At 37.0% G+C, this 15828-nt stretch overlaps 1 protein-coding gene across 1 annotated transcript in view; it reads left to right on the forward strand.

Moving 5' to 3' along the window:
* LOC127419336 (collagen alpha-1(XXVII) chain B-like) overlaps positions 1–8765 on the forward strand; it is a 131430-nt gene extending 122665 nt beyond the window's left edge. Inside the window, exons 49-61 of the mRNA XM_051660691.1 lie at positions 1017–1124; positions 1648–1701; positions 2766–2828; positions 2920–2973; positions 3101–3136; positions 3354–3371; positions 3498–3533; positions 3682–3708; positions 3810–3875; positions 4006–4174; positions 4420–4529; positions 4774–4992; positions 5224–8765. Of these exons, the coding sequence (XP_051516651.1) occupies positions 1017–1124; positions 1648–1701; positions 2766–2828; positions 2920–2973; positions 3101–3136; positions 3354–3371; positions 3498–3533; positions 3682–3708; positions 3810–3875; positions 4006–4174; positions 4420–4529; positions 4774–4992; positions 5224–5370 (1107 nt within the window). The 3' untranslated portion in view covers positions 5371–8765. The remainder of the gene's footprint in view (positions 1–1016; positions 1125–1647; positions 1702–2765; positions 2829–2919; positions 2974–3100; positions 3137–3353; positions 3372–3497; positions 3534–3681; positions 3709–3809; positions 3876–4005; positions 4175–4419; positions 4530–4773; positions 4993–5223) is intronic.
* The last annotated feature ends 7063 nt before the right edge of the window (positions 8766–15828 follow it).

Here is a 15828-nt window from a genome sequence, read left to right on the forward strand (position 1 = left end):
CATGTGTGTGTGTGCACGTGCACAGTTCCAAGGCCTTTATGTTTGCAAGCCCACATGCACATATGTGAACATGAACATGTAAGAATGTATGTAATGCTCAAAGAGTTTGTGCATGTACGTGAGCATGTGTGTGTGCACGTGTGTATGTGTTTGTGTGCGCATGTCCAGATCTGAGGCCTTTGTTTGCAAGCACACCTGCACATGTGAAGATGAACATATAAGAAAGCATGTAATGCTCAAAGAGCTTATGCGTGTACGTGAGCATGTGTGTGTTTGAATGTGCGTGCACGTGTGTGTTAGTGCACCTGTGTGTGTGTGTGTGTGTATGTGCGCGTGCACAGGTCCGAGGCATTTATGTTTCCAAGCACACATGCACATATGTGAACATGAACATAATGAACATGCTCCTGAATACTCAATTTTTCTCTTATTTTTGATCTCCCCCATTCATTTTCAATGCCCGGTCATTTTTGACCTGGAACACCACAAGTGTGACTTTGTGCCATTTTGTACAAAATAAAAGCATTTCATAACAAACTTCCTGGTTAAACATTAAATCACACTAGTGTGATAAATAGTACAAAATATTTTCATATTTTATTTAATATTGCCAAAATGATCCACTAATAATGCTTTTTTTCACTCAAAAACTGAGGTGCATAAGCTCAGGTCATTGAGGCCTATGATCAATAAGTTCCAAAAAGAAATACAAAACCTGTGCTAATTGAAAGAAAACAAGTTGGCAAAAAGATCTAATCCAATATTTGGTGATAACATAGCATAACGAGAGATTTATAAGCAATTTTTATAGGCTGGCCATTTTTGACCTGGAACACCAAAAGTGTAACAAGGTGAAATTTGAGAAGTTGTGATACACTGTGTGAGCAAAGTCAGTAAGTTTTAGTCCAATAGTATAAAATTAACTAGCATTTTCAGGCAAAAGAAAATCCTCTTCAGGTCCAAATGACTGGAACACAACATGAGGGTTAAAGATCTTTCTCTGCACTGTGTTTTAGGGTGAAAGGGGCCTCTTTGGCCAAACTGGACCTCCGGGCAAGAGAGGGTTTACTGGAGGGATGGGATTTCCTGGAAAACAAGGTGACCGAGGGGTCAAAGGGCAACCTGTGAGTTTTGTTTCTCTGTTATGGGAATATATAATCAATCTATTGGAAATATGGCACACACACCAATGAAGTAGGTTTGGTTTAATAATTTTTTTATATGTTATAAGAGTCCCACAAGGAATGTAACTGAGTCAGTAGCGACATTCAGCTCTCGTGTTGAGATCAGTGACGGGCCGAATACTATTAATTTTATTTGAATTAACCCCAATGTTATTCAAAGTCATTCCTTTAGCTCCTACTTAAAAATAAAGTCGGATTCTGGTATGTTGCTGTTCGGCATTATTCTATTTCATTATGTTGGCTTGAAAAAGACAGACAGACAGACAGACACACAGATAGACATCTAATGCTTTATCTTTTTGTCTTTCTGTCCATCTAATGTTCTTTCTGTCTGTCAAACTTAAAGCTTTTAAACTATTTAAGGAAAGGCTTTGTCAAGCCAACATCAAATTTTATCTTGACCATCTTTAGTTAACATTACTAGTCTAGGATCAAGATGTGTGGTTTATATTTTTCATCTTAGGGTGATACTGGTGAACAGGGATTTCCTGGAGTTTTTGGAATGTTTGGACCAAAGGTAAACTTGTATCCTTCATTCTCATCATCATATAATTTAACATTCTGTGCATTCTAAGTATCTTCAGATGTTACCTAGATATGATTCATGTTTAGTGCCAAGTTGTTTTCAAAAATACCAAAAGATGTGAATATTACACCACAGATCAAATCAATTTAAAGTGCAACCTAGAATTTGAGCACAACTGTTCTAGCACTGCTGCTTTTAAAGGGATAGTTCACTCAAAAATGAAAATTCTCTCATTTACACACCCTCATGACTTACTTTCTTCTGCAGAGCACAAACAAAGATTTTTAGAAGAATATCTCAGTTCTGTAGGTCCATACAATACAAGTGAATGGTGATCAGGCAATTGAAGCTCTAAAAATAAGAGAAAGTCAGCATAAAAGTAATCTATAAGACTCCAGTGGTTTAATCAATGTCTTCTGAAGAGATCCAGTTGGTTTGGGGTGAGAACAGACCAAAATATAACTCCTTTTTCACTGTTCATCTTTCCATTGCATTCTGCATCATTATTTCAAACTCGATTACACTTACTAGTGCTTGACGCATGTGAAGAGTGCTAGATGGCGCTGTAGGAATTGTAACCAAGCTTGAAATAATGATCGCCAAGGAGACTGTTGTCAAAATGTACAGTGAAAAAGGAGTTATATTTTGGTCTGTATTCACCCAAAACCAACTGCATCACTTCAGCAGACATTGATTAAACCACTGGAGTCTGATGGATTATGTTTATGCTGACTTTATCTGCTTTTTGGGGCTTCAAGGCCTGATTCACTTGCATTGTAAGGATCTACAGAGCTAAAATATTCTTCTTAAAATCTTTGTGTTATGAAAGAAGAATATACATCAGGGTTGGCTTGAGGGTGAGTAAATTATGAGAGAATTTTCATTTACCCTTTTAAAATTAGTAAAGAGAACTAGTTAAACAATGCAACTAAACAAATGTGTTGTGATTAAAAATGTATAATATCAGTTTGGACCACACAGTTTTGTCTGATAGCTATTGCCAAGGCTATCATCTGATTTTACATGAGATAACAAGCTGTGTTTTTCATTCACAGGGTCCACCAGGAGACCTTGGTGCAGTTGGTATCCAGGGTCCAAAGGGTCCTCAGGGTTTAATGGTAAGTACTACTTTGAGAACTGTTATTAAAACAAGTGAGATGGATAAAGAGTTCTTGATCAGCAACTACTGTGGATGTTTCTTCTATTAAGGGGATGCAAGGAGTCATCGGACCTGTTGGTATCATTGGGCCTGGTGGTAATTCAGTATGTATGATCTTCATCACTCATTTCAGTATTGCTTTATTAGAGAGAGAGTGTGTTGTTTTATGGATGGTCTCTAATTGGGTGCATAATATAAAATATAAAATAATAAAAATTATCTGTGTATTAGGGACCACAAGGAGACAAAGGAAGTAAAGGGGAAATGGTGAGTGTTGTTCTTGGGATGCTTAATTTCTCATATTGGTTACAGGGCAGTAATGTTTTCACACTTCATATTTTATAATGAACATAAAAAAGAGGGAGCATGTACATCACATTCAGATGTGCAGGGAGAGAGTTTATTGTTAAAGTCAATTCACTATTGAAAAAGGGATCATTATTAAAAATTAAACATTTTGTGGTTCTCCTTTTTTTTTGAACAGGGTTTTCAGGGACCCAGGGTATGTTTCCCAATTTTTGTCTTCAATGTAAATACCCCTTTACCCTTAGATAAATTAAGTGGTACTTTTTAACCTAGACTTAACCTACATAACTGACATAAAAATGTTATTTTCTCCATCCGTCAGGGACCTCCAGGTCCTAGTGGACCACCTGGACCTCCAGTAAGTATTCTTTCAATTAATGTGATTATTTTGATGCATTTTAATAACCAGATGAATAGAATGTGTTATGCATTTAGTTTAAGAGCATTAAAATGAACTGTCAATACAATCAATGTTTGCTATTTCCTTATCTCTCTTTGGTTTATAGGGGCCTCCTGGTGTATCTCTTTCTCTTGTAAGTGGGCATATATAGATATCTTGTCAATAGAAACTCAAGTCCACATGTCTAATCCAATTAGTTGCTCTCATGTTAAACTTCACTTTGTTTTGACATAGGACAATGAGGCTCTTGGTGCTGCTTTACATGTGATTATTGATTCCCGCTCTGCATTAAGGTCCGAGGTAAGAGCCAAGCAATATTTAGAGCTCATTCCTAACAAAGTATTGTGTAGTACAATCATTCCTCTGTCAGTTAGCGACAAGTTAGTCTGCAAAATATTATATATGGACTTTGTCTCATTCCAATCCACAGATAAATCAAGATACTGACCTTCCAGTATTGGACCAGGGATCCGATATATTTAAGACCCTTCACTACCTCAGTATCCTGATCCACAGCATCAAGAACCCGCTGGGAACGCAGGAGAATCCGGCTAGAATGTGTAGAGATCTGTTTGATTGTGAACATAGGTTGAATGATGGTGAGAGATTTTGTTAATTTATTCTTTCTTTTTTTTTTAGCTCTGTGTAAATCTCTGATGCTACATTATACAAAACCAGTTCATTTAATTAAGGTAGCTAATAAACAATTTATATATGATATAAAAGTGTATATACAGTAAGTGTTTATCACCCAAAGCAAGTCACTTAGGTCAAATTCTGGGCAATGCAGTCTGATTTGCATCATTTGTTTTGCTTTTATCTTGTTTCTTTACTTTATCTTAAGGCACTTATTGGATAGATCCTAATCTAGGCTGCTGCTCTGACAATATTGAGGTGACCTGCAACTTCACCAATGGAGGCCAGACCTGCCTTAAGCCAGTAGCTGTGTCCAAGGTATTGAACGCTGGCAATTCGCTATAGAAAGTTATGAGTAGGCCTGCACCGACACTACCCGCAGAATTCCACAGATTTTGCAGAACTTAAATACCAAAAATATGTTTATGGGTTAAATAGCTCTGTATTAACTGATAATGAACCTATTATATACTGCAATTAAAACAGCAGCCATGATGTTAAAATTCTAAAACATTTCATGCTATTTTTAATGTTTTATCATTACTCAATTTCTCTCTTGAAGTTAGAGATTGGAGTTAGTCTGATCCAAATGAATTTTATCCACCTCCTGAGCTCTGAGGCTGTGCAGATCATCACCATCCACTGCCTGAACATCCCTGTTTGGGCAGCAGGGGACTCCAAAATACCTTCCTCTAGTGCAGTGTACTTCAAAGCCTGGAATGGGCAGATAGTTGAGGCTGGGGGATTCATTGAGCCTGATCTGATAAAGGATGACTGCTGGGTAAATATGTAATAACCCTATAGTCATAATCTCTAAAATCATGTATGTTTGTTCCTGCTGGAACGGAGTGGGTTTAATTGCCTTGCTCAAGGCCACAAGGGCCCCTTCATGGGTCGCATCTACCTGGGAACTTGCAATCTCTGTGTAAACTGCATAGATCCTTAACCATTATGCTACTACCATCCCTTTACTCATTTTTACAACTAATCCTTCTGCTTTTTATCCTCTCAGATTACAGATGGCCGCTGGCATCAGGCACAGTTTGTTTTCCGGACGCAGGACCCAAATTTACTGCCCATTGTGGAGGTCTACAACTTGCCAAGCACTAAACCTGGCTCACATTACCACCTGGAAGTTGGCCCTGTTTGCTTTTTATAAAAAAAAAAAAAAAAAAGGGATGATGGACAACCTTAATTACCCTTGCTACAGAGGATCTTTTTAGGTTTAGAGGCCAATGAAACTGGTCTGAATTCTGTACCTCTCCTCTCAAGCCTGGACTGCAGCCTTAAACATGAGGACAAAGGAATCTGGAGCAGCTTTGGAGTAAGCAAGACTTCTTATGCTAGCAGCTCTGGATGACATATGCTCTTTTTTCAGAGCTGTGCTTCTTGTTTCTGGAAAACAAGGCCTGAATATTTTGCTAGAGGTGCTTCTAAAACTTTTTCAGAATGTTACAAGTCTTAATTTATTCATATAGTTGTGTTTTTCGCACATCATGTGGGAAACCGATAAGGAACAATTTAAACATTTAATTGTATTAAAGTACTTATTTTGTATTCTATAGTTACACATGATCATGTGTATTTATTCATGTACTTTTGTGTTTATGTATATTTTCTGTAAAGTGCAATAGAGAATGGAGAGATTTTTTGAAGATAAATCTTGTATTTGGCTGTCCAGGTGAGTAAGGTTTACTGTCACACATATCATTCAATTCAGGTTGTTGTGTATACTTGCATATACCAGCAGGTCTGAAGTCTATCTATTGTAAGCCTCTGATACTAGCTAAGTGGGGTTCAGATTTGCTGGGATGATAATTACATACTTAGACTCACCAACACACATGCATATACACACATATTCATGCAAAAGCCAGCATATGACTCACCATTTAAGTAATGGAGGTGGATCCAAACTTGAAAATTAACATGTAAATGTCTACCTCCCATCTTTCATTTTTTGGGAAAACAAGTTTTAAAGAAAAAGATTCACATTTAACTCCTGTGGTTTGATTTAATTGAAAGAAGAATCTGTTTCTGTCAAATGTTTTTAATTTAAGTGCCTTTAATATACTTGGAAAGGGAATATTTTTGTATACATTTAAAAAAAAAAAAAAAAATAGTTAAAATATTATTTTTGCAGCCACACATATATTGTTAATCCTTTATTTTCTAGTATGCCTTTTTTCTTTGAACTGAGAAGACATGAGAATTGTTTGTCATAGCAACAGTGGTGTTCATACAGATGTCAGTTTTATTGTAAAGGGCCATATAGTGCAAAAACACTTTGTGCTTTATATTACACTTGCCTCTCATCACACAGTGATTTTCATCAAGTGCATTATATTAGTCACATCTGGAAAAAAGCCTTTTGTGACTGCAGAAGTAATTGTTTGACATGGAAAATACACTGCTCTGTGTCATATTATGTCTTTTGTTGAGGTGCTTGTGCAAAGCCAAAGGTTATGGTTACAAATTATTCATCAAAACGAGGGCACTAGCAACTTCCACTATAATGGGTTAGTACGTTTGTCATGAGTGGCTTTAAAATTACGTTAAGCTAAATATTCTTTAGTTGTGACCAAAAAGAGGTATTTATATTTGATTCTTACGAATAGAGATTTACCATGAAAATATTGACAGATCCAAGCGGTAGCCCTGACAGATGGACTGGTCAATTGGCTATGCACTTTTGAAGCTACAGGGTTGATGCCCCATGCAGAAGTATGACATTATGGGATTAAATTGGCTATGCAAATTTTGCTACATAAATATGCATTGTGTCACTATAGCTGCCAACCATGGGCACTCAATCTAGAGCAGTGGTTCCCAAACGTATCAGACCATGCTACTTGTTATACATTACACAACTAATTATGTGTCAAACCAGGTTTGACATCAGGGATGTCAAAAGCCATTAGTTCTGTGTCTAGTGACAAATTGCAAGGAGGAGAAGGAAAGATTATTGTTAAACATAGTTAAATCAATAAACAGATGTTTAAAAAGTACAGCAACAGTCTCAAAAACTTGCCTACATTTTTTTTTTATCAATCCTTAAGCCTCTTCTCTGCTATTGTTGGGGACATAAATAAAAATGAATGAACTAAAATGCAGTGTAATCAATGGCAAGAGCGAGAAGAAGAGAACAGCAGGAAAAGAACACGCATGTAGTTTATACAGAACATGGTTGCCATGTAGACTATATATTTCATTATATGTAAAAGAGCATGTAAACTTATTTTTGTAATTAAGGTTTAACAATAATATGGACATTGGTTGATAAATGGTGTGGATTTACAGTAAACATGGTCAGTCAATGTATGGATTTATTATTGATAATGAAAATTATTAACTGATGATGATTTGTTGAATAGGCTGCATTTAATGGGCAGACACCAGTAGGTGCACTCACTTTTTTAGAAAACCTTGCCAACCGCACGTGAACATTCCATATGAATGAATGAACGAATGAAAAACTTGTGCATGGGCTTTTATTGTATTCTGTCTCACCATATTAGGATTTGTGGACATCCATGCATTCGTTCACCTGCGCATGATTTTAAGATGAATTGCGATTTATAAAGTGGGATACATGAAGGAACATATTTTCGTGCATAGGGACATTTTATAAATCCTTCGTCGGAACATTTAGGAAATTGTCCTAAATTCACATTTAAGATCATTTTACAAACGTCTTAATAAATTAGAGCATTTTAAAAAGTTTTTCTGTTTGGGTCCTCGATACCTTTGGCACAAAAGCTGCAGAAGGTCCTTCTGAGATTTGAAGTCCAGAGTGCTAACCATTACACCAAGCATTTTTAACAGTAGGGCACCCTGGGGGTTGACAACATAATTGCTCTGCGGAAAGGTGTACAACCTGGGCAGAAGGCAGCCAAGGACTAAAAGTGGTGGCTGAAACCCAGGATTAAACCAGGGACCTTTAAATCTTCAACCTAGTGCTCTCCCAACTGGGCTATTTCAACCTCAAACTCAGCATTGCTCGATACAAATTTCCATGAGGCCAGCTGGCATGGAAGAGCTGAGCAGAAGAGAGATTCAGAACAAAAGGCTTCTGGGCCTGTATGGGGATCAAATCTCCAACTTTGGCATTATTAGCACCACGCTCTAACTGGCCATGCAGAACTGCTGTCTGGGGCCAAATTCCCACAACATGCTTGTAAGTTTGTGATGCTAACAGTAAGAAAATGCACTCCATGGGATGAAGCTTGTAGAGCAAGAACAGGACCTGTCGCAGCCTGTCATGATTCACTGTTGTTTGCCTTGTATTTCTCCCCTGTCATCTATTCCTCCTGGACTACACTTCCCATAATTCCCTGCCCTCATCACTGCCAGCTGTCCTTGATTGTCTTCACCTGTCTTTCATTACCCATTGTGTATATAATGCCCTGTTGTTTGCGTGTTCTTGGTCAGTTGTTATGTGTTTTGACCGCCTGTTCATTGACCCATTCCCATCGTGGATGTTTCTTTTTTTGTTCCTGTGTTTACCCCGTTTATCTGTACTTTGTTTACTTTATTAAAAACTAGTTTGCTTCACCTAGATCCAGCTCTCATGACTTCCTTCCTTACGTTACACAGCCTGAGCAAGAATCACACCCCTGGACCAACGAGCCACCTTGTGCTAGCTGAGCTTTTCTATAGTGTCAATACAAACCTCATGATGTTCTGGTGCTCAGCGTGCCACGCCTATTTACAGCTATTTCCGGTCATGCAATTACAGCTCATATCTTCATGAATGAGGAAATAAAGAAATCTTAACTCTTTGGCAAGCATACAGTTCAATAACATGTCAAATGATCAATTAATCCAATCAAAAATGCCAATCTAAATTTTGCTTATTTTGTCCCATTTCATCTGCATCTATAGCTTTCTTGAAAAACAAGTTTAATGTGTATTGAAGTTTCCTTGGGTCACCACTGAAGTTCCTTACATCACCATGTCACAGTCCTCTTGGGTCAAACCTACTAGACCACAAAACACACTTTTGATACCCTATCACTACCTGGTGATACTCCTTGGGCATTGTTTTTCTGAATATTGCAAGGCATTACTGGCCCATGGCCCAATCCAAAAGAATCAAACAAGGGGGCTGGGTAACTCTGGGATGCACAACTGAGGAACCAAAAAATTATAAAAACAAGTGTTTTAACCCTAACTGTAGGAGAATTAGCTTAAAAGAGTGCTTACTTAGTATGCAAGAGGTAGTGGGATCGATGCCTGCATTCTCCAAGTGGGAGCTTTCATTTTTAGTTGCCCTTCTCTAATGTGACAGACCTAGGCATCACAATATGAATGTGAATGACCTGGGGCCTCATTTACAAAACTTATGTATGATCAGATTTGATCATAAATTCCATGGATTTGATCCTACATCAAAAATGAGGAACAAATCAGGATTTTTAAAGGCAGAAACTGATGTGAAAATGTTCTTTTGCATATGTCAACTGACAAGCATGCTTACAAAAGTTTTCTGTGCTTATGCTTCAGTGTGCCAATGTGCGTTGACTTACGAGTTGATGCAAATAGTGACTGGCTGAATTTATTATTAATTGTGTGAGCACGTTCACGTAAACCAAAATATTCCGATATGTGTCAGAATTTGGTCTTATATAGAATAAGTATGCATCATTTAAATGTTAAATTTTGGATGTCCGCTTTAACAGAATACTTATTGTATAGTGGTGTTGTATAGTGTTGTATTAACATTCAGGCTGTCGGTTTGATAGTCAGGAGCCAGTTTGTTATTAAGAGAAAGTATAAATTATGTGAGTCCAGTGTGAGACTAATAAAGTACAGTGTTGATGTATATTGATCGTGAGAGATCAAGAGCTCAAAAGTCTGATTGCGTGGGGTGGGGGGGAATATTGAGAAAATATTGGAGGAAGTTCAATGTTTTTTATGAGGATTTTTTAAAGACAATGGAATCATTGAAGATGATGAGCGGTATTTATTAAGCAAGATTAAGTTAAAAGTGAGTAGCAGTGATAAGAAAATGTGTGAAGAAAGCATAACTGAGTAAGAAATAGAAAATGTAATAATACAGTTAAACAATGGTAAAAGTCTGGGTTTGTATGGAGTACCATCAGAGTTTTATAAAGTTTTAAGAATGTTTTAGGTCCGGTTTTATATGAGGTACTTAAGGGCATTTTTAATCAGATGCAGCTTACTGACAGTATGAAAAGAGGAAAGATCAAAATAATTTACAAGAGAAAATGAGATAAAGGGGACTTAAAAAAATTATAGACCAATTACAATTGCACTGCAGAATACAGGTTATAAAATTTTAGCAAAGGTGTTAGCAAACAGGCTAAAAAATGTTGTAACAAATATTATTACTACGAGTCAAGCATATGGGGTTTAAATAGAGACATAACAGATACTTTTATTAGCATACAGGATATAATGTGGTATATGAAGTAGAGAAAAGAAAATGGTTATTTGATAGGGTGGAGCACAAGTATCTATTGGATATAATGGGAAAATTTGGGGAAAAAGTGTTTATACACAAATATTTCAAGTAGGGTGAAAATCAATGTTTTTTTTTAACAGATGAATTTCATATTACAAGGTCTATAAGGCAAAGATGCCCACTATCCACATTGTTATATACAATAGTGACAGAAAAATAGGGATTAGCCATTAGTCAAAAAAGAAGTAAGGGATTTACATAGAAAAAAGTGAAATGAAACAAACATTTTTCAATAAGCGGATGATACTGCATTAATTTTGAAAGATTGGAATAGTGTAAAAAAGACAATGGAGATAACTGATAGATACTGTGCAGGAACAGGAGCAAAAGTAACGTCTCGTTCCCTCCATCAGGGAATGGAGGTTATGAAAGTAACCAGGATGTTGAAATTTTATGTTTGGTGTTTCTGAAGCTTATAATTGAAGATTATAATATTGTAATAAAGTAGGGGTGGATGAGAGATGGTAAGACAGATTCTAAATATGTGGCTAATGGTTTACTGATTATTTTCATGTCTGTGTTAAGAAATAATGGCCGATAACTGCTTGTGGAGCGGGACCTGGTCACGTGTCTGTCACTGGTGAGAGAGGAAGCGGTAAGGGCCATCACCTGGTGATTAATTATATGTAACACCTGTGTCTCCTTACAGTGACAATGGAGATGAGCTTGAAATGGACCCCGAGAACACCAGTGAGGGAGAGAGAGATGGGAACAAAGGAAACCGTGTAGTAGTGAAATATATTTAGTTGTGAAGCTAAAGTGCATGAACTGTAGTCAAGCTGAAAAGCCCAAAGACTGTGTTTGTGAAACTGAGAGACCATTAAAACTTGACTTACTTGGACTGTCACCCCGATTCCCGCTTCCTTCCTTTTATTGGAGCTGTTTTTCACTGCTATATAGAGAGATGGGTCTTTATTTGGTTTAAGCAGATCTGAAATTAATGCTGTGTTAATATGTTGTGGTATGGAGAATTGCATTTAATTTCTTTCATTTTTCTCAAGAACAGGGGGAAAATTGTTGACCAAAAGTGTTTATAGAATTCTGGTGGGTAACCATCTAGACCTGGAGCTATATTATTTGGTAATGAAAAGGGCTTTTTGTAATCATGTGCTGTTACTGGTTCTAGTGCTTCTATTTGATTTAAAGTAGGTAAAACTATCTAAAAAATGTTTCAACTTTTATCAAAAGTTCTACGCTTCATCTTTCAATTTTTTTATTTTTTTTATATAGCCAAAATATCTCCTCAAAGCTCAAATGTTTTTGAAAGACCTTTATCATTAGAAGAATCAGATCATATCTTATTCACTCCTATAAACAAAAGGCCTGGCCCTGATGACTTGCCTTTTGAATTTAATTGGACTTTTTTTGGAAGGATCTAAGAGATTTCATGTTTTTCCTGTCTTTATAGTTAAGAACTGCTGAATTATCAGAAACTATGAAACAAGGAATCTCTCTTAACCAAACCCAACAAAGATAGTCTTTATATTGATAATTGGCATCCTATTACACTACTAAACTGATTATTAATTAACTTCTCTTTAAGACAAAAGACAGAGAGCTTGTTTGGAAGAGATTTCGATAACACAGTCAGGTTTTTATAAAGGGTAGACATGTTTCAAATAATATTTGCCTGGTATTAGATATGTTAAACTACTCTCATCTTATTGAAGATGGTGCCATTATTATGTTGCTAGACTTTAAGGCGTTTGACTCTATTGATCATGAATTTATATATATATATATATCATGATGATAGGAGTAGATTTTTTTAGGTCGTAAGTGCAACAATAAACATATTAGAAAAACATTATTTTATGCAAGCAATGTTGCTCCAAAAGCTATGGTTTTATGGTGTCAGATTCATCCTTCAATATCTTTTCATGATATCTGGTCTGAACATAAGCTTCTTGTAATACCAAACAAGGTTAAAGAGAGAATCGTAGTAAAATTCTTCATAATTTTTACCCCTGCAATTTATTCTTATCTAAATTCATGGAAATTCAACAGGAATGTTCTTTCTGTGGTTCAGAAAACTAATCTTTTTTTTTTTTTTTTTAGATGTTCCTATTCAATCTCATTCTAGACTGAGATCTCATTGCTTATTTTAACCTCTTTCAGTAATCTAATTGATATCAAAGACGAAATGGTCCTGTTTCTATTTTGATATCCTGGTTCTGTCATTTTCGATAATGCTGCCAAAATCCTGTGCTTGTTGGGCAAATACCATATCCACAAATTCAGAGTGATGGCTTCGAAGCCTAATTGTATTTTATTTTGCTCTGCAATATGGTTTTGCTGAATCCCTGTGTAAATTACAAAGAAACAAAAAAGTCTTTATAAACATCCCATGTTTTAAATAAAATTAAAGTGTCTATTATGAATAGAGGAACTATTTTGGTTTTGGTTTTTTTTCTCTCTCTCTATCTCTTTCATTTTCTTCTTCTTTCCTGTATTTTCATGTCGTCCCTCGTGCTTGTTATATTGTATATTTCTGTATACATATGTATTGTTTCGTTATTTGTTATATGTTGTTATATACATTTTTTTTTTAAGGTCTTTCTCAACTGAAACTATGGCTGTGTCTCATTTGGTAGGACGCGTCCTGTGAATGCTGCAGTATACCGAGTGTCCTCGTTTAAACGAGACGGCCTTCGTAGGACAAACGGAAACGGAACGTAACATGGTTGCTATGACAGCACGCCACTCATTAACAAGCGCGAGCGCTTTGAGTGAGAAGGGAACAAAGTCCCTTTGGAAGGGAATGTATGAGGTACATTTTAGGAGAGTTATAATGATGTAAAGAGAAAATAAAATTGATTTTATAGGTGTACTTTTAGTCTAATACTTTATTTTAATTATATATTAATATAATTATACATATTATATACTCTGCACCCATCTACTGAGGTACTTCAACTTGGGAATTAACATTACTTGCGTTTGAACATCATATTTACGGGCAAATTGTCGTCATTTTTTTTTTTTTTTTTTTTTTTTTTTTTAGCATTTCCGTTGAAGCAAAGAATTGTGGGTTGTAACAGTCCACGAAGGATACACCTCATGCATCCTCTGAATTCCCGTGAAAGAAGGTCGCATTCAAAGTGTCCTACTCGCTTTTCTGAAACGAGACAGCCTCAATGACGTATGTGGCCGACAAATGGGACCATCCGGAGGACGCATCCTCCCAAACAAGACACATGTAAGCCTTGTTTACTGAAATCACGTAACTTGGTCGGTTTAATACGCGCTCCTAAGCATTGGTTAGAAACAAATGATTATCAAAGGTTCTTCATGAAGCATTTCGAAAGCGCCAGTCATTAGACAAGAACGGAGAGAATAGTGTTTATTATTTTTCCAAGATGAAACAAGATCAGTTTTGGTGCAAAGAAAGTTGAAGCAGCATTTTCCCAGCGGCTTTCTGCCCGCTTTCTCCCCTTTCCCCTTTCCATGACTTTTTTCATGCAAGTAAAATATTTAAGTTTCTACATTTGATCAATAACACTTTAAATGAGGGCGATTACCCGGTCAGCATTACATTTCGACATATGTGAGGTTGCCAGATTTCTGTAGGTGAAATCCCCCAATTAGATCTTGAAACTTGTACAGTTTGGAAATATTCTGCCAAGGAGACACTTTAGTCACGCAATCTGGCAACCTTTTGAGCGCACAAGCTCTCTCCACTGTGAAAAGACGCTTTTCTGAAAACACTGGCAAACAGATGTGGAAGTTTGATTTGTCCTTCCTAGTGTTCACATGAAAATTACGCCACTGAAGGTAATGCAAGTTTTCAAAAGTTTCACGCACTTTCAAAAATGGTCAAAAGAGAACAGTTCAAGAAAATATTTTGTCTTTCTTTAAAAAGACAAGAACAGAAAGATATTGCTATGAGGAGTGTACAACATGTACATGGTTGTAATTCAATACATTTTCAGGGTTTCGCACATAAAACGCTTTTGGGTGCAGAACAGCTTTTCTACACCACTGTTTAAGCATCCTTTAGAGAAACAGCCCAAACTTCCTTTATACTAGTTCAGTTATTGGAGTAGAAAAAATGTGTCTGTGACAGTGGACGAGCAATCTAGAAAAACAGAAGAAAAAAAAACTTTCATGATCATAACGTGGATTGTTTTCACAGAATTCATCATAAATATGATAACAGAGGGTAACAGGTGCATATTATGGCCATGTGTCCTAAGGGTCAATGAACTGATGCTCATTTTTGTCCAGACCTTTTAAAAAATGCAATTCACACAAACCATTTACTTGAAAAACACCTCTTCTATGATGAGTATGTTTCCGATTTCTGAGTTTAAAGTCTTATTGATATTTTTCTGGGGCTTAAAGCAAAAAGTGACATGTGGTGTCCAGAGACAGCAAAAAAATAAAAAATAAAAAGTCTCATTAAAAGCTAAAATTCCTGGAAAAAAGAAATGTTGGTGTGACAAGTGCAGAATAATATGCTTTTGCTATTTATTTAAATGTGTTCTAAAAATATAATTCATATTAAAAATGCTTTTGTCCACAAAATCAAAAGCATTGGGTGAAACCAACGTGGTAGACATTTTGTTGTTTATGATGACCATAAAACAGAGCAGACACCTTCAAGACTGAGCGTGAAGTTTTAAAAACATCTGATATTCATTACATCAAGTCCTTACACTGGTGCCGAAACCCGGAGAACTGGAGGAAGTACGCCGTCATGGAGTCCTCGCATTTGGCGGAAGTTCTCAAGTCCCTCGCTGGTCTGCATCACACCAGTGTAATGACTTGATGTAGGGAGGGAAAGGAGGACACTGGGAACTAGGTTCTTCAACTCAAAGGTACAACTTTTAATAAACAACTCAAAAGGGTTTTTCAGCAGTACACAATTTAGCTATATACAACACAGTCTCTTTCACAGGGTGGGTGGGTCGGTCGCTCGCTCGCTCGCTCGCTCGCCCCCCCCTCTCTCGCTCGCTCGCCCCCCCCTCTCTCTCTCTCTCTCTCGCTCGCTCGCTCGCCCCCCCCTCTCTCTCGCTCGCTCTCTCCCCCCCCCTCTCTCTCTCTCTCGCTCGCTCGTTCGCCCCCCTCTCTCTCTCGCTCGCTCTCTCCCCCCCCTCTCTCTCTCTCTCGCTCGCTCGTTCGCCCCCC

The sequence above is a fragment of the Myxocyprinus asiaticus genome, chromosome 3 (genome assembly GCF_019703515.2).
Source record: "Myxocyprinus asiaticus isolate MX2 ecotype Aquarium Trade chromosome 3, UBuf_Myxa_2, whole genome shotgun sequence".
NCBI classification, from domain to species: domain Eukaryota; kingdom Metazoa; phylum Chordata; class Actinopteri; order Cypriniformes; family Catostomidae; genus Myxocyprinus; species Myxocyprinus asiaticus.